This window comes from Channa argus, chromosome 18 (assembly GCF_033026475.1).
Source record: "Channa argus isolate prfri chromosome 18, Channa argus male v1.0, whole genome shotgun sequence".
Lineage (NCBI taxonomy): Eukaryota > Metazoa > Chordata > Actinopteri > Anabantiformes > Channidae > Channa > Channa argus.
The window spans coordinates 21,065,481-21,084,005 of record NC_090214.1 but is presented as its reverse complement, the minus strand read 5'-3'; the positions used below and the strand labels follow the sequence as shown (position 1 = coordinate 21,084,005).

The 18,525-nt window shown below is 40.3% G+C and overlaps 2 protein-coding genes across 6 annotated transcripts; one reads left to right on the top strand and one right to left on the bottom strand.

Annotated features, from left to right (window-relative positions):
* The first annotated feature begins 4,143 nt into the window (after positions 1-4,143).
* Positions 4,144-10,679, top strand: skp2 (S-phase kinase-associated protein 2, E3 ubiquitin protein ligase). Of its 4 annotated transcripts, none has more exons than XM_067483914.1 (10): positions 4,144-4,343; positions 4,952-5,202; positions 5,514-5,628; positions 6,590-6,733; positions 7,182-7,316; positions 7,573-7,671; positions 7,761-7,888; positions 9,016-9,067; positions 9,578-9,685; positions 9,761-10,679. In XM_067483914.1, exons 1-10 carry the CDS (start codon positions 4,330-4,332, stop codon positions 9,978-9,980), a joined length of 1,266 nt encoding a protein of 421 aa, XP_067340015.1. In that variant the 5' UTR covers positions 4,144-4,329; the 3' UTR covers positions 9,981-10,679. The 4 variants fall into 4 exon arrangements, with proteins under 4 accessions (XP_067340015.1, XP_067340016.1, XP_067340018.1 ...); XM_067483915.1 differs by having other exon boundaries at positions 4,146-4,343; positions 5,517-5,628; XM_067483917.1 differs by lacking the exon at positions 4,144-4,343 and having other exon boundaries at positions 5,002-5,202; positions 5,517-5,602.
* Positions 10,680-11,298: 619 nt separating this feature from the next.
* Positions 11,299-18,296, bottom strand: nadk2 (NAD kinase 2, mitochondrial). 2 transcript variants are annotated; one of them, XM_067483912.1, is made up of 12 exons: positions 17,488-18,296; positions 17,288-17,376; positions 17,112-17,200; positions 16,770-16,851; positions 16,198-16,281; positions 15,457-15,596; positions 15,185-15,275; positions 13,419-13,562; positions 12,765-12,820; positions 12,621-12,674; positions 12,410-12,533; positions 11,299-12,322 (listed from the first exon to the last, which is right to left on the bottom strand). In XM_067483912.1, the coding sequence occupies exons 1-12, from the start codon at positions 17,740-17,742 to the stop codon at positions 12,181-12,183; spliced, it is 1,350 nt and encodes a 449-aa protein (XP_067340013.1). In that variant the 5' UTR covers positions 17,743-18,296; the 3' UTR covers positions 11,299-12,180. The 2 variants fall into 2 exon arrangements, with proteins under 2 accessions (XP_067340013.1, XP_067340014.1); XM_067483913.1 differs by having other exon boundaries at positions 13,419-13,514; positions 17,488-18,295.
* Between the last annotated feature and the right edge of the window lie 229 nt (positions 18,297-18,525).

Sequence of the window (18,525 nt, the reverse complement as noted above, 5' to 3'; positions counted from 1 at the left end):
ATTAACAACAAGGTACAAGACTGTTGTCGTAGTTAACTGTGCAACGCGTTTTAACCAGTGAAAAGAATGCTAGCTAGAAATATCTAAAAGGGCTGATCTGGCTTATGGAAACCGATTTCCATCAAAAGAAAAATAAAACAAGAAATGGAAGGCTAATCCAATTTCTGTTTTTCAACCAAAGTAAAATTCTAATATAAATAGCATTTTTCCCTTCAACGTGGGTGGAATATGAGCTTATGAGGCTGCCTGCTCAGTGGTAAAGCATTGGGTTGGGAAGCAGAAGGCTGCAGGTTCAAATCTGAGTTTTTTTCAATGTGTGATCTTTATACAGGCTTATAGTATATTATAAGTATATTGTTGGGTTCAAACAACCACAACAGCGCTGATTACACCTGGAGACACAGTTCAACTTCAGTGAAATAACACGGAAGAGTCGACTTTGCAGTTTTACTTGATCAAGGGGAGCCCAGCAGGGTCTTAGTGACCTAACACTTCACCCGAACTCAACCAACTCCACCGGGCTCTTCCTTGCTCACACTATTTATCGGAAACAGAGATCACGGCAGAAAAACAACTCCCTCTAAGTATAGAACAATATGAAATGCAATTCATCACATAATGATAATATAGCAGTGCATTGTTTCCTTGACCACTAGTCAACAAACTTAAAGGTAAACTATCAAAGGCAACTATCAAAGCTATATGGTGTCACGAATGACATCATCAGTACAAAGACACATCACAAACATACATTACATAAACAATTACATTACACACACAGGCAAACATTACATTTAATGTTGGAAACAATTAACAAACCCTAACATATGTACAACTTAGTTTCCTATTTTCAGTACCAGTTTCATTTTACATAACATTATCAGCATACATGCACCCACTGTAATGTTTTGCAGGACTCTGCGACTCACCCAGGTTCGGGTCTTCAACATCCATCCTTTGCAACATAGTTAGAAAAGGTTTGAGTTAAAATTTTGGATATCATGGATCTTAGGCAGGGTATAATACATGCAAAGAGCAAAAGAAATACAAACAGCATAATCAAAAATGGAGTCAGCAGTTTAAGTAACTTAAGCCACCAGGAACCATGACAGCCAATTCGGTTCTGCTGCAGCATGGTCCTGGGACATCACCTTTTGCAAATCCTTTAACACATTCATGGCTTCAGAAATGTTTGTCTGTACTTCATCAGGTATATATGTACAGCAGGCTGTTCCTAGTTTTACACAGACTCCTCCTTCAGAGGCAGTCAGGAAGTCCAATACCATCCTGTTCTGAAGTGTCATGAGTCTTAAGGCATCTATTTCTCTGTTTTAATAAGTTAATTATTATTTTAATACATTGATTCACAAATACTTGAAATCGGTAATCAACAGTTTCTAGCCTCAACGCATTTTTTTTTGCCACTCCTACATGCAGAAACAATGCTATAGTAATCTTTCCTCCCTGAGACCAGTGTTTAAAATCATTTGGCACATCACTTCCCCGGACGGCATCATGTGGCTTAAATTTGGGTCTAAGCGATCTGTGTTTCCGGCCTGTCGTTCCAGTTAATGTTGGCGCTGTCTCTCCCTCAATAAAAAATGTGTGATCGGTTACCATTATGGGGCCACATACTCCAGCCCAATTAACGGGTAAAGTGGCATATGTGTTGGTGCCACATATCCACCAACCTCCCTCAGTTAAAAATGTTCCGTTAGATGAACCATTCCATCGTACTGGACCCCAATTTGGACCACCCTCATGTGTTAAACAGCATAGGTTTTCTGTGAGATTACCTACTGGTACTGAACCTGTCTTCTGGGAGAAGCACAATGGGAATCTTTGTGTGTCATTTTTTGAGTTACAGTTATGTTTTTACCTGTACATGCATCAGTTTGTCCTGCGGCAATTCAATTCAATTCAGTTCAACTTTATTTATATAGCGCCAATTCACAACAAAGTCATCTCAGGGCACTTTACAGAATAAAGTCAAGATTATAAAGATGTATAAAGAGAACCCAACAATTCCCCCTGGAGCAAGCCATGGGCAACAGTGGAGAGGAAAAACTCCCTTTAACGGAAGAAACCTCCAGCAGAACCAGGCTCAGGGTGGACGGCCATCTGCCTCGACCGGTTGGGGTGAGTGGAAAGTGAAGAGAGAAAAGAACAGAACAACAAAAAGCAACAACAATCCACCTGTAGTATGCTTCTACAGGTAAGCTATCACTTTGCCAATTAGCAAAACATACAGCTTGTGTATAATTCATGGCCAATGCAATAAGGGACATTTGGGTTGACGAATGTGGCATTACAGAACACACATAACAGCTCGACTTATCGTATGATGTGGCTAATGTTTTTACATAACGATATCACGCATTGGTTTCCCACGGATGTTTTGGGTCCACGTCCATCCAGTCCCATTCATCTAGGTGCAGGTGTGTCCATCTCCGTGACCGGTTCCCTCTTGGCTCCTTCTGTTGAAAGATGAGTAAGAGTGTACCTGCCAGGACGATAGCCAGGATGAGTTTCCACCACGTGGCCATGGTTGTTGAGCGCAGATCAGTTGATTTCTTCACCAGTTTGAGACCAGGAGTTTTATTCTCCCACCCTTTGTAGCCGGGCTTCCACTGCTACTCAGTGCAGGCCAGTGGAGTCACTCTTTTACAATGACTACGGTGTATCCAGGTGGCTCTCTCCTCAATTTTCACAGCAGTTGGTGTGGACAAGATGACTTTGTAGGGTCCCTCCCAACGAGGGTTGGACCAGCACTTCCTTTTGATGACTTTGATCAACACCAGATCTTCCTCAGCTTTTGTGTCATCATCAGTGAACACTGTGTCATCAATGAATGAGCACTGCTGAGCTGTCCAGAATCCAAACTATTAGTTCTGGTTCTCATGTTAAAATCTTGCTGATAATTTTAAATACATGCGGCCATAGCCTCTGCATAGTGTAGTTTGTGTTTCATCCATGGTGGTACTATTCCCGGTTTCTTCTGACCACATATCAAAGTCTCTCCTTGGATAAGACACTGTACTTGCTGTAGGAGCATCATCATATATATGCAGCTGTCCAACAATAATTTCCCATTCACAAATAATTTAAATGGTAAATGTTCTGCACTTATATAGCGCTTTTCTACCTATTGGTAATCAAAGCACTTTACACTGCTTCTTATTCACCCATTCACACACACACAATCACACACACACTCATACACTGATGGGGGAGCTGCTATGCAGCTGGCCAACATTCACTGGCAGCAACTAAGTTGGGGTTCAGTGTCTTGCTCAAGGACACTTTGACATGTGACCGGAGGAACCAACAACTGGGGGATTGTTGGACAACCGCTCTACCTTCCTGCGCCACAGTCGCCCCAACATTTTGCAAAATTTTATATGCATGACCTTGTGGATATTTTCTTCTATTCCTCACATTAATAAACAACACTCACATATCATTCCCAGTTGTAATGAGTTTGTGTTTTACATTTGTCCAGTGCACCCTCTAGCATTGCTGCTTCCAGCTGCTACTTCAGATTTGCTTGGTCATGCAGTTCAAGCATTATGGGATTCAAGCTGATGCATTCATCATATCTGATGCACAAAACACACTGGTGCTCCAGGCCGTCACAATCCTCAGAGCTGGGACTTGTGTTGGGTTCAGTGACAATTTGTCGTGTTTGCCTACAATTTACTATGTTCCCCATCACAATTAATGAAATAAAAGCTGAAATGTTTAAAATATCTTGCTAACAAAGTCATTTTGGGATCTGTTTCGAAATCACAGAAAGAATTTGTGCTTTTGAATTTGCGTATTTTCTAGTAGATCCACTCGATCAGCAAAATGCACTGGATCAGCAGACTCATTCAGCGGAGCACCTGAAAGCAGTCTGTGACTTTAGGCTGCGGACTAGTGATGCATCAAAATCACGCAGTGTACTGTACCTTTAAGAGAGCAACCACACATTTCCTTGTGGAAAAGAAACGTGTGGTTTTCATATGCTTTTCTATTCTTGTTTCTGTTTACATTGTTGTCTTCGTAGAATCACGAGCACTCGTACTCATAAACACTGAATCTAGATGTTAAAGTACAGACACTTCTTTTAGCACACGTGTGATGAAGATGAAAAAAACGAGCCACACGGGAACGCCACACACAGCTAGTGAGAGGTGTGGTAGGACGGAAGAAGACGTTTGTGACGCGGTGCATTGAGGGCGCTCCACCGCTGGCGCTGAGTTTAAAGAGTCCTCGGTTGGAGGGTTACAGTGAAAACACGCCGCTGCTGCAGACAGAAGCTACACATTCCGATCTGGAACCGGGGAGATGCCTGAAAACAGGTCAGTCACTAAGGTGTTTAAACTGTTTTTATTGAGTGGTTATGTGTATTAACTTTCAATGACGACCTGTGTAAATGAGGGAGCAGCATTGATAAACATCGCCAAGTTAGGTAATGTTTTCTGGCTTATTTACAAGTCAGAACCTGCATATAAACTCTCAAAACAGAGTGTAAGTCGATAGCATGTATGTGTCATTGTGTGCGCGCGGATAATCGTCTTTATGAGGAACTTTAACAAGAAAGCAAAGCTATTTAGAATCGATACCGCGCTTTCAGCTCAGCCAGGCCTTCGTTCACTTCTGCCTGCGCTTCTCTTCTGCTGTTACAAAGTGGGAACTAACTGCGAAATAAATCAATAACGTGTCCGTTTTACTCTACACGCTTATATCACCCGAAATCGACGTGACGAGGCGTTTACGTGTTCATTTGCATTAAGAATTTGCGCGGTTGCACCGCTGGTAGCTGCATTAATATGGCGGCAAAGAGGTTCGTCGCTTGGGGGGGGAGGCTAGTTGGGTAACGAGTGAGCTTTTATTATCAAAGGATGGACAACATGTTATCATCAGCAATTTGTGAATCGGTAATTGATCAGTTTCGACTTCCACTCAGTTTGCCTCTGCAGGATCTGTCCTGCCTAAGTGTTCAAGGCTCCATGTTGTCCCAGTCCAAGAGGGTCAACAAGCGCAAGTCCAGAGGCTGCCTGAGTGAGGGCCTGGACACTGAATGCACCCCAACCGAGCTTATCCAGCAGTGGACACCCCCTCACAAGTACCAGTGTCTCATCAGCAAGGGCAAAGAGAACGATGACAACCAATTTGTCCTCGCCAGGAGATCAAGGAGGAAGAAAGAGTCCACTTCAGGTAGGAATCCACTTTTATCATACAGGTAGTGTTAGTGGCTAAGATCAACTGTTAAATATTCCTTTAAAGGCTCTTAATTAACCCGAATTCGACTGGCTTTCTTCAGACCGCTGAATAAAGTTCTGTTCATTCACAGGATTTGTGGTAACATTTGTTTAAAAACTGTTCCACCACATGCTTTGGAATTTTGGACAGCAGTGTTCCCCCAACCACTGGGCCAAGTGACTGGTCTGTGGGTCATTTGGTACCGAGTCGCACAGAAATGTTTCAGTTTAATTGACAATAAAACTCTAATGTCTTTTTTCTCTTAGCAGCTATTTCATGGGACCACTTCCCAGATGAACTACTTCTCAGGATCCTCTTCTACTTTCCTCTGCATGATCTTCTCAAGATGTCCAAGGTTTGCAAGCGCTGGCACCGCTTAGCGTGAGTTCTAACAATGATTTGCACTGGTGATTTTCCAGTGTCTTCAGGTCACTGTCATTCTTGATGATTTTACAGTTCCTATAATGACTTACTCACTACTGTAGAGCTAAAACCTCTAATCTATTGTATAGTATAACCCTGCAAAGAAATTAAATTACATTAGTCCTGACAAAGATCAGGTTCATCTACTTGATCTTGATACACAACACAGTGTAACAGTTCTCCCTCCTATCAGTATCCTGCAGAACTAAAGGCTCAAAGGATTTCAGATGCAACGTCATACTTAACCAAAAAGAAACCCTTTACAGTAACAGAGCAGCGTTTAGTCTGTGAGTTTACTGCCTACATGCCTTTTATCTCTGTGTCTTTGAGACATTTGTCACTTTTATGTAAATGTTCCTAACAGCTTCAAGTCCACAAAAAGAGCCACAAGAATAAAACGGATGAGTGTGGTGTTGCAAAACCAGTGAATATTCAAACCCTAAACTTCATTATCATGAACGAAGCTGTGTGTTTCAGTTGAGCAAGGCTTCTATTAAACAAACTGTAAAAGGATAGTTATTGAATATTTGAACCATTTATGTCAGAACACGTTGTGCATCAACAATATAATTAGTAGTTTTACATCAAGTCTGTATTTAAATAACAGCAGACAGAGCTGCAGCTACAGTGAATTCATTCAAATTATTGTATGCACCAATACATTAGTATGTAGTGTCATTGATTAGTGTGTGTGCCTGGGTCCGTTTGTCATGCTGTTTAGACTTGTCCTGCATTGAAACTGACCCAAACATTTTTATTACGTCTGACCTAGTAAGATTGCCGTTGGAACATTTACGTAAAAATGACCTGGGTTGTCATTCAGAAATGACACTTCACATGTTCCATTAGATTCATTAAAACCACTGTAACATGAAAGGGGCTATAGAGTCTGACTGTCAACTCCCTGTCTGTGACCCAGGTTTGATGAGTCTTTGTGGCACAGTGTGGATCTGGAAGGGTTGACCCACGTGGGTCCAGCTCTGCAGCAGGTGCTGAAAACTGGGGTCCGCAGATTGCGTTGCCCTCACTCTTTTGTGGAAGAGCTTCACTTCACAGGTACAGGGTAAGTACAGCAGGTAGAGGTGCTTTGTTTGACTATTAATTCTGGTTTGTAAAACTCAAGCGTTAAGTTTCTTTCTTAAAAAGACAAAGCCGCTCCTGTTAAAGACGGCACTAAATATGTCCCAACACATTTAACATGCATCACAAACCTCGTTATGCCACTTTTCAAAATGCAAACTTTTTAAAAAAAAATTTTTTTAGCTTTGCACAATGCAACCACATTTTGTTAAACACAATAACATAAGAGAAAATTTCACAATGTTTTCTTAAATGTTTTGTGTCACATTCTGTTGTGGACTTACTACCCACTTTAAATGTGCTGTATAAACATTAACATTACATTTCCTCAATGTGGGAGCTGCATGTGTTTTTTTTGTTTGTTTGTTTTTTTCCCCAAAATGCCTGAAGAATTAAACACTTAAAAAAAAAAAACCTTCTCCTTTTTCCAGCCCTCTGCAGATAGTTCAGATGGACCTATCCAGTTCCATCATCCTAACCTCAGATCTGGAGAGCATCATCGGTTGCTGTAGGCTGTTGGAGTATTTGAGTGTGGAGGGGCTGCGCCTCTCTGATAAAATCATCAGGTAAGTTTTCAGCACTGGCCCTGATGAATAAGCAAACCTTTCGTGCTCATCCTCATCAGACACAAGTCGCTCCATCCCATTTCAGTCTTTACTGATGTATTCTGATTACTGCAAACATTGTATAAATGTGCTAAATTGTGCTTTCAGTTTAGTGTTGATACTCATGACCTGTGGCTTGGTGTGCCTAGGTACTTGTGTGTGAAAAGAATTGGTTTTGGTGATATTGGTTGATTTGTTCTCCCTATTCGACTCTTAGTTCTCTGGCCATGAACCCAAACATGCAGCAGCTTAACTTGTGTGGCTGCTCTGGCTTCTCTGCTCCTGCTCTGGCTGACCTGCTAAAGTCCTGCTCTAGGTTAGTTGCTCAGACATCTTCATCTGGCAACACTATCGCTCATCACAGTCCTTTACTTACAGTTTTTTTTTTTTTTTTTCCTTGTGCAGATTAGAGCATTTGAACATATCATGGTGCGAATTCAACAATGATCATGTGAAGAGTGTTGTCAATAATCTGAGTTCCTGTGTTACTCACCTCAACCTCAGTGGTTACAGAGAGACCCTCACACTAGATGGTAAGTAACAAGTATTGATATCAAAACATTTCATAATGTCTAAATTTAATTCCAGCTCTAATGTCTTGAAGCAAGAATTGGTCCAGTATTGTAATAGCAAATCTATTTGTTAATTTTTATTGAATATATTGCATATGTTTGGCTTGTTTAATTTACTCTGTGCAGTAGTATACAATTTAAACTGTCTTGTAACAAAAGATAAAATAGAAGTTTAAAAATGAATTGCCTTCTAATGTTTACACCAATAATTAATTAAACATTTACCACGGTAAATATGGACACTGTTACACTAATGGTATGCTGAGGCTGAGCACTTGTCAATCAATAGGTCAAGTTCTTGTTGGCCCTTTATACATCCTAATGTTTAAGGTGCTCCACACAGTGTTTGCCTTCAAATGCATAGCATTAAGTCATGTTTGTATACATTATTAGTCTTTTCTTCTTAATTGATGCCAACAGCACAGAGAGAGCAAATAGTACTATACAGCTATTAAAAGATTCCATAGGTGGTTTGTTTGGTGCAGGAGCTTAAGTGAATCCAAGTGTTTTACCATCTCGGGACAGAATCCAAAAAGACTAACAGAACCCATCACTACTTAAAAGGAAATACCACCCAGATACTAATCTAATCTGTCTAATCGCTAAAGTCTCAAAATCTAGAACTAGGTTTAAAGTTATTTTAGGGTGAGCAGACACCCTAAAGCAGCAATAACAGAAATATAGAGAATCGGTAGTCTTAATCTTTAAATTGCTAAATTATTCTGTTAGTATTTATGTAGTGTTGACCGCGTGTGTATATGGACACTTAGGATGCTGTTATTGTTATTGACTGTGAGACCAGAACAGTTCCCACTGCCCTGTCTTAAATTTAAAATTATGCATCAAGCTTAATGACAAAGTTCATAAAAATACCACTCAGCAATAATTAAGAATAAGTGGAAACCCTGAACTTGTATCTTTCCAACGAGACAGTCCCACTTAGGGGTGATGGTCTCCCATCACAGAATAATGGACACAGAATAATGTATAGTTACTGCAGCCCCTGTAAAAGCAGCATGTTAACCTTTAGAATGTCAGTACCATTATACTGTTGCTGTGACCTAACTGTCCTGTACTTGTTTCGACAGATGTAAAAGTACTGGTGGAAAGATGCCCTCACATTCAAACTCTTGATCTAAGGTAAATGTTACTTCATTCTGTGTTTTAGATGCTTTTCCATTTATTTAAAAAAAAAGAAAAACAAATCTGTGTGTACAATACAAATAATCTGATCATAGTGGGTTTTTGTTTAGGCAAATACAAGCTCAGATGAACTTTTTTTTTTTTTTTTTTTTAACAAAAATTAAAATTCATCAGCCATCGTACAACATTCCTCTACCACAATGTGGTTATGTCACATCATGCTGATGTAGATTTACTGACAGAGCCTTACATTTGCCTGTAGAACATGCTATTGAGGGGGTGATCAGCTCCTGTGGCTGCAAAACAGGCTCAAATCATCACCACCACTCCACCACCGTGTGCAACAATATGTTTTTACACACAAACAGAATTTAAAGAGGGGGGAACTTTTGCACCCGAGTGTCTAAAGGTAGCATTGTTCTGATTATTCTTCTGCCCCCATTGGGCAAAAATCACTAGGTAAATATTGTCTGTTATAGCAATGTCACCCTGGGTGCTCTGTTACAGTGACAGCACTCTGCTGATGGCTGACAGCTTCCCTGTTCTCGCACAACTTCAGCATCTGATGCATCTCTCTCTAAGTCGCTGCTATCACATTCACCTCGCTGCTCTCACGTAAGTTCCCCCTGCTCCTTTTGCTTTGAGTTACTAAGTTGATACCCAAACCTAACTGGTGTCACACCTCCACAGTGACCTGGCTAAAACATTTCCCTTGCTGTGCCTACTGGACGTGTTTGGCCTTGTGAATGACAGTCACCTCAAATCTCTGAAGAAGGAGATGCCTAATGTCTGCATCAACTCCAGGCCTTTCTCCAGCATCGCCCGGCCCACGCCTGCTTGCCAGCTCATTGGATGCCCTGTTGAGCACATCATGTGGAACAGGAAGTGTAGACTAAGGTTCAATGTGTAACCACTATGCCTCTGTGAGTGTGTGTTTGCAGCATTACAACACACCCACTGTGTCGAGCCGTTTGTATAGTAGCCGGCCACGTTTGAATGTTTCCGTTACAGAAGTTACCATTAGTGTTTAAATGTCCTGTCTGGTACTGTGTCTTCAGTCCTGAACAAGCTTTTAGAGAAATGTTTTTATTCAGGAAAGTCTTTTTTGGATGTTGAATCCAGTTCTTGATATGTATTCACAGTAACTTACCATGGAATTTTGAATCAGTTCTATGTTATAAAACGTGTTAAGGGAAATATGGTCTGAGTTGAAATGCCATCAGATACAGGACGTATTTGACAGTATAATGATTGTAGAGGTGCTATTTTCAGATTCAAAGAAAGAACAGCAGATTTTAATCAGACATTTTAATAGAAATGATGGCATTGTAGCTTAAATTGTCCTGATGAACCACATTGTTAAAGGTGTGATGCTGTGATAACTAAGCTGAAGTGTGTAAATCTTACTGACCATGTAATCATTTTGTTTTGATCCAGCAGCTGGTTTTATGGAGATCTCATTATGTCAGTGATGTACTGTATGCTTGATACTTTACATTAGACTGATTTAGAAATATTGTACAGACTTAACTCTAATGAAACACATGTTTTAACTTATATGTTTACTCTTTGCTTACCTTGTAAGTCTTAAGTAAACCACTGATAACTGTCTCTGGCTGAAAAAAAGCTTGACAAATGTTCTTTACTCCCACACTGTATCAGATCTTCCAGGAAAAAAAATCAACCTAGCTGAATTCTCTGTCTGCTTAGAGCAATTTCTAAGGTTCTGGGACTCTAGATCAGCAGTGAAGGACACTCTTCACAAATGGTTAAGACTTGGAATATTTGAGTCAAGGTCAAGGAGCTGCACCATCTCTTCTACCTCAAAGGTCAGCTTTCATAACACTAAAAGACACTGGGTAGAAATGGGAATGGTGAAGTGCAAATTTGGTGCTAATCCAAACCCAGGCTCATCTGAATTCTTCCATACTCATCTTGAGCCTCAAACCTCATCTAGAATATTCAAATTCATGGGTAAAATTGAACTGTTTAGAAGACGTGGGTCCCTCTACATGTGGTGCGAACCACACACTATACCTACAGTGGTGGTGTGGCCATGCTTTACTGTGTGATGGCTGCAAAAAATTATTTCTGCTCTCTACTAGATAACATACTGAAGGAGAATGTCAGCTCATGTCTGAATTGGATCTTATTTTTAACTGCAACATAATGATGAGCCCAGAGTAAGTCAAGCTCGGAATGATTCAAAGGGAATCAATTACAAGAGATTTAGGTATTTTATACATTTATTCTTCAAACTGGATCATCTTTAAATTTTCTGAATCACTGAACAGCATTGGTCATGCATTTGGTGCAAAGTGGCTTTGCTGTGTAAAAACAAGTGTACATCAGATAAAATGTATGTGTTGTGGAGATATTAAGCATGTTCACCCCAGAAACACTTTCTTGAAGAGCACTACCAAACTTAATGTTCATGTCTTGAAAGAGGTACAGGACTCTGACCTAAAGCAAAGAGCTAGTGCACAAACAGAATGCACTATATTCCAAAAAAATATTTAGACAACAAAGTCCTTAATCAGCAGTTAGACAAATGCAAGAACACATCTTTTGATCTGAGCACCGAAGAAGCCTTGTGAATGAGAGGCAAACCTAACACTCAATGTGCTTTCTATTAGCATCCGCCCTCCTTATACCTTCTCATTCATCGCTCCAGTTAATAATAGGTTAAAGTTTGAGGAAAGGCTGTCAGATTAGCCCAAAGACCAGCAGCATTATCCGGAGAGGGACAGGTAAAAAAAAAGCCACTGTGCCCCTGAGCAGGGCTTTTAACCCACAACTGCTTCCTGCTGGGAGTGTAATCAGGGTGTTCCTCCCAATAAAATTACACAGAACAAATAAAGGCTCATTTAATAAAAACAAAACAAAAACAGAATCAAGTATAAAATGGATTTCAGCCAGGTTCATTAGGTCTTGTCAGGACTTGTGGCAATGGGTTGGAGACAAAAACCTAGAGGAAAAACAACTTGATTCTAAAATAACTGATTAGGAAGTTGGAAGACATTTCATAATAAAAAGTAATACGTAGTAAGGTATAAAAATATGCAACACTTGTTGGAGGTCTTTGACCATAGTTGTCCTGCGCTCTGGTTTCATGAGGTTTCTAGGACCACTGTCCGGAGCTGGTCTTCCTCACTAATTCTGATTGTGGCAATGGCACCATCGTTAAACTCAAATGAAGTTCCACCGTCAACTACCATGCAAGCGTCCCAACATCTCGAGCGGACACATACTCTGAAAAGCAGAAAGAGAAAAAATAGAATAAAAAATTCAACATCTTTTCAGTACAGTGTGTTGGGAGATGGAGGAATGTTAACTGACTTGCTGGCGAAGCCTCTCTGCCGACTGTTGGAGAACACTCTGTTGACGATGGGCTCCCTGACACTGTAGAACAAGCGTCCGTCCTCTGGACTGAACACTAGAGACTCGTTGTACTGATCAGTGACTGAACACACACAAGCCATAATGACATTAAACAGTGGCGAGAAACAAAAATGGAAGTCGAGCATTAACACAGCATTAATCAACTCACCCTTTTCAATAAATTCACGATTAAGTGGTATATGGAGACCTGTAAGGGATTTTCCTGGGGAAACATAAAAAAACCAAAAAAACATTTGTATTTTTAGATATATTTCATGGGGCTTATAGCATCAAAACCTCCATACATACATACCAATTTTTAAAACCTCCTCCACAGCTTGTTCAGCAAGTTTGTTGATGTTATATGACCTGTGGACACCAAAAAAGACACCACCAGGTTGGAATAACATGGGATGTCTAAATACAAAGTACTGTGATGATTAAGTTTGAAGACAATGATAAACTCAAATAAAAATATGGTTGCTAACTCAGTGTTTTATCCTAGTTAAGATACAAAGTCAATATCCTGTAGAGTTTGTGATTGTGTCATTGACATTTTACTTTCATGGCTTTAGTTTACCAGTGATTGATTTATGATTGAGGTCTGATAACTAAGCACTATTTAAATCAATGCTTTCAGCTAGACTCCTATGTTTTTAGTTTGGAGAGTCCATAAATTAATGAATGTGTGAGCTACAAAGTCTACACAATTTCCTATAAAAAGTTATTACATATCATCTGAACTGAAATCCTCCCTCAGATGACTTGAGATATTTTAATACAAAGAAGGTGGGGGGACATTTCATACCACTCATATATGTAAAACTAAAACCATAATTCTGTGCAAATCTAGTCTGTATGCACAGTTGCCTGGGACTCTGTTAGATTAGCTACAGTGCTGTCTCTCAGGTTCTGATGTTAACCACATTCCAACCTCAAGTAAAATTAAAAAGGTCATTATACTTACCAGGCTTTGGATCCTGTTCCTGTACAAATGCTGAGTCCTGAACTCTTCTGCTTTTCCCATGGCCCATCATCCACAGAGATCTCATAGTAGGAAGCCCTATGGAGCAAGAGGTTAACATGGTGTTTGAAGGATTTTAACTTCACCCTGTGGTGGACAGAAATTCATCTGATGAGTGCTGGAGAGGTGAGCAGGGTGGGTGATAAAGCAGCTACGGATTAATGAGGGTTACAAAATATGTACCTAGAGATGTCCCGATAATGACACAGTGCTCACACTTCTGATATTGTGTCAACCCCACAATGGTTGAGCAGATTAGCGAAGGTGGAACAATGTGATTTGAAGGTGTTTTACAAAAAGTGACAACGACAAACTCTATGCTTTGAAGTTTAGTGCTCGTCACTTAGTATTGGCAAGGTCTCAAATTACGAACTACTTGTATTCAGTTTAAGAAAAAGTAGTATCGGGACATCCCTAACACAGACATAGACATGCTTGAAAGTTTTTAAACCTTTTAAACTTCTCTATGCTTAAATATTAACTAAAACATGATTAGATTTTCACTTAAATCCTAAATCTATATAAAGAAGAGAGAACCAAACCCAAACATAAAAAATATATATAGTTATTTTCAATATCAGTTCTATAAATTTGCAGAAGTAAGTCATGCCTTCAAAAAAGAAGATTTCTGAAGACCTCCATAGAAGGCTGAAAGACTCAAAAGAATTTCTAAAGAATTTGGACTAGTCAACTATCAGGCAAACTGTGTACAGACCAACAAAGTTCACACCAAGATTAAAGTGTGGATGAGCCTAAAGCCTGTTTCAGACATGAACTATAGAGAATGTCAGGAAGATCAGGTCCTGAGATTGTCTGGAGTTTCCCTCTCAGACATGTAGCCAACATTGGGAGATAGTCCGTGTGAGATGCATTCTCACTAGTGAAGAAATACTCGTGTAATTGGGAAACGGGGCAGAACATGACGCAAAAACAAAGCTGCAGAAGTGACACTGTTTTGCTTTGTAATCTGGTCGTATACAAGAGCATCTCATGCTGTGCTATATCCGGACTTTGCACTAGGGAGGTGGTAGGCTAGAATCCGAGTAATGTCAGGGCCAACAGACTTGGGCATTTGCGTTCACACATACACCCAGCCCCAGAGAAATTCTGGAAAATGTGTGATTTCCAGTGCATGTCTGAAAGGGGCTTAGATGTGACGAGGAACCCCAGAGTAACATGTAAGAAAGTAAAGGCTAATATCAATGCTAATGAGTCCACCACTGGGATAAAGATGAACAGTGGTGATGTACATTGGAGAGAACATTGTTTCCTGTCTACATGTGGACAAACCAGAAGGCTGTTGGAAGAATGTTCAAAGGACACGAGCCCAAAGTTGAACTCTTTGGCTGGAATGAGAAGTTATATGTGGTGACGATCAAACTGTCAGTTTCTTATGCTGCAATGCAAAGTATTAATATGTTTTTAAAAAAAAAAGCTTAACAAAAAGTAAAAAAAGAACTAGGACACTAGGAGAAGGTAAAAGGACAAGAGATGTTATAATGTGGTCACGAAAAAAATCCTAATGATTGCATATGGAAATTTATCGAATATTTGATCAAATATTCGATCGTTTTCCACAATGATCATGTTTTAGATCATATTTCTGTAGAAGCAGAGACAATTCTAAAGGTTTTACAAACTTTTAAGCAATATTGTAGGTAAACAGGCTTAGATAGAGTTAAATGCATCGGTTTAAATAACTTAAGTACCTGGAAGACAGAGACTCTCCGATGAAGATTTCATTTAGGCTTCTGACAGGAAGGAGACTGGGCTTTGAGTGTTCATGTAGAGTTCCTGTCCCTGAGAAATCTCAATGAATTAGTAGAACAACAACTAGAGAACACAAATATAAACTTCCGGACATGAAACAATCCAATTCTTCATCTATCCAAACACACATAATTGTACTAGTGCAAAAGCATCAGTGATTCAGTCACATAGGAGGGCAGACAAGAACACATGTTGGACGGTGGAGACATACTCCACTGGCTATCCATGGTAGTGATGCGATGGGCTTGGCTGTGCTGCTCCAGGCTCAGCTGCTGTTCATGCAGGTCCAAGGGTGTGGGGTTAATTCCTGTTCCCTCTAAATGCAGACGGATCCTCTGACGCCAAAGCCACCTAAACACGGCACACATGAGGTGAGGAGGCAAGGTCTGATGCAACGTTAGGCTGCCATAGCAAGGCATTTTTCCTCTACATCTTTAATCTATTTGTCATTCTTTGGTAAGATGCTCACTGATAATGTAAAATGTTAGGCTATCTAAAAACACCATAACACTTCAGACAACTGGAGGCAAAAAACCTCCAGAACAATTAACAAATTGCAGGTAAGAAGCTGAGTGTTAATGACTTTTGAGTCCCTAATAATGCTGGCAACACCTACACCACCATGTGAAGTACACTTCATTAGAACCACCCTGAGCAACAGGTATAGTGTAAACCTCATATACAATGACCTCCAATAGCAGTTGGGTCACGTTACAGGACACACTAACTGGATTTAGGCTAACCTACATAGCAGTAGGGTTTTAGACACCATGTGACTGTCCAGACAAAACAGCTTTACACTTTTCCTGGCCTCTAAGCTAAGGGTGGGGCAGCACCCTTACGCGTTAACCAATTTACAAGTAAACAAGTGAGTACTTTTAGGGATACTGGAGAGATCACACAACATGTTCATCAGAGGGAGGCAAGAAAGCTCTCAGATCAAAACACGTACCTAAACTCTCCACGACAGAGTTTCCCGAGTGCCTCTGGGAAAGCACGAGTGTACCGTACAGGCAGGCAGAGATGACCCTCTGACCTTCAGACGACAAGAGCAAAATGAAAAGGACATAGCTGAGTATACGATGACTCTTTAATAGCACAGATATCACAGCGTAAAATCACTCTGTTACAAATAATAGTTACAAATGTATTAGCAAAGAAAATACTTGCAGTAACGAAAGTAAATGTACTTTTTATGCAGTGTGTCTCATTTCCCCAGAGTAAATACTGGATTATAATGATTGATGCATTATCCATGAAGCATATGCTCATCACTTTAATGTTGCAGCTGGCAATGATTTTAACAAGTTTATATGCCATTTCAATCATTTGTAATAATTGTATAATTTGAATCACTTTACATACTGCTGGGGAGCTTGTGAATTGTACAATGCAGTTCAACGTATCATTATAATTAAATGGATCATTATACTCCATTTTATATTATTAATCATATTCTGATAAGTAACTTAAGCTCTGAAGAGATGCTTTAGCGTTTAATCCAGGGTTCAGTTGAGTGTTTACCTTTCAGGGTCAGTGTTAACTCCAACAACAGGTTTGTCCTTGCTTAAAACCTTACTAGCAACCAGGAGCATTGTCCCATCACCTAACAAAACAAACTTTGGTTAGCAAACTTTACATATGTCATAAGCTTTTGGTCATGTGTCTTTCCCCCCCTTCAGCTGAATATGTTGTGCCTGGACACAAAAGGTTGTGTGCAGAGAAGTTTCTTTAATTCAGTAAATTTACTTATTCTGACTTTCCTAGGACTTAAACAGTGTGTCTATTCTTAATTATTCAAAGTCAGAGTCAGTTTAGGATTTGAAAAACTGAAAAATCAAATTATGAAACAAAGGGAAATTTTACCTCCTGCTGAGATAATGGCATCTGCCCATCGCACTATTTCTTCATTATATTCACCTCGCTTCACCACTCGTACATCAATGCCTTCTCTCCTGCAAAGATTGAATTAGTCATATGACAAACAAGTGTCTCAGTTGCAAAAAAAACAACAAACCCATCTCAGTCTGTGAGCATCTTACTGCAGGCTTTTCACAATATGTTCCACATTGTTATTGTGGATGTGATGTCTTTCCAGTAGGCCGCTGTAGCTGGAGCCCTTCATAGCAAGCTGCAAAAACAGGGACAAAGCAAAAGTCAGAAGATCCATAGACAGGTAAATAAAGATTTCAAAGTTTGTTTTGTAGGGGCATCACAATTAGTCTTCAAAATAAAACTTTACCAGTTGTTTAAGATCCTCTTCAGAGAGCCCTGCATAGCGATAACGCTGCTGTTCAAACTCATATCGGGTAGTCTTTGTAACCACTGCCACCCTTTCCGGTTTGAATCCTGCTTTTGCCTGGGATGAACTGTTGCAAACTGAGGTGTAGAGGGGGTGGGGTGATTTTCCACATAGGAGGGTGATAGCGCGACCCCCAAAGCTTACCAAGTTCCCTAATGAGCAGCGAGTCATCCTTACAACCGAGCACACGAGCATGAACTGAAATGTCGAATTACAAGCACTTAGTAAGGATCCTGTTCGCTAACGTTACTGTTCCTACGTAGCTGAGGTACCGGGTCATTTCAGTCCTCTGGCCAGTTGTAGTTATTGTCGAGGAAGGTCACATGGTCCAGCAAAACCTTTCCTGGTTTAAAAGTGATCAGCATCAAACGTAGTTGGAAAATAACTAAACAGCAAGGACAGCTGCTACCCAGCCTAGCAGTTTACCTTCTTAACCTTATCGCACTAGCCGCATTTGGTAATGTTAACAGCGAGTCGTAAGTTAACGTTTCCAGAAGAGCTTAAAAGGCTAAAAGTAGCTTTTAGCTTACTCCCAAAGCGTAAACAACTAGTACTGCATATCACATATTTCGATTGGAGTTACCCTTACCACACACCACAGAGAGGCTGTTTCACATAGTCCAAGGCCAAAAGTCTTTTAAACACGAAGTAAAACACATGTGCAGGAGAGACTAAAGGAAAACAAGACCCTAGCTACACTGCACGTACCATGCTACCTCGCACGTATTTGGTGTTGTACGCCTGATACGTAGAGTTACATTTGATTGGATACGCGGCTATTAGTTCGAAGGGCAGAGCCGGTGACGTCATGTTGAGCCGTTGTTTTCATAGGATTCTCGCTGCAGCCCGCGGGAAGGCGGGGTCAGCTGTTTAAACTTTTTTTGCGGCGTGGGATGATCCAGCCCAAAGACATTTAAACATAGGCGTTGTAATGCGCTGAACGTATGGACTATATACGTAAACGTTGCATTGGACACC

What these genes read in the sequence shown, in the direction of transcription:
- skp2 (XM_067483914.1), top strand. An exon ending in ATTCAAACTCTTGATCTAAG is followed by an intron (nt 9,068 to 9,577) that starts GTAAATGTTACT and finishes GCTCTGTTACAG; the next exon opens with TGACAGCACTCTGCTGATGG. An exon ending in ATTCACCTCGCTGCTCTCAC is followed by an intron (nt 9,686 to 9,760) that starts GTAAGTTCCCCC and finishes ACACCTCCACAG; the next exon opens with TGACCTGGCTAAAACATTTC.
- nadk2 (XM_067483912.1), bottom strand. Translation starts at nt 17,742, where the DNA reads ATGCTCGTGTGCTCGGTTGTAAGGATGACTCGCTGCTCATTAGGGAAC. An exon ending in AAGAGGATCTTAAACAACTG is followed by an intron (nt 17,377 to 17,487) that starts GTAAAGTTTTAT and finishes CTGTTTTTGCAG; the next exon opens with CTTGCTATGAAGGGCTCCAG. An exon ending in TCGTGAATTTATTGAAAAGG is followed by an intron (nt 12,534 to 12,620) that starts GTGAGTTGATTA and finishes GTGTGTGTTCAG; the next exon opens with TCACTGATCAGTACAACGAG.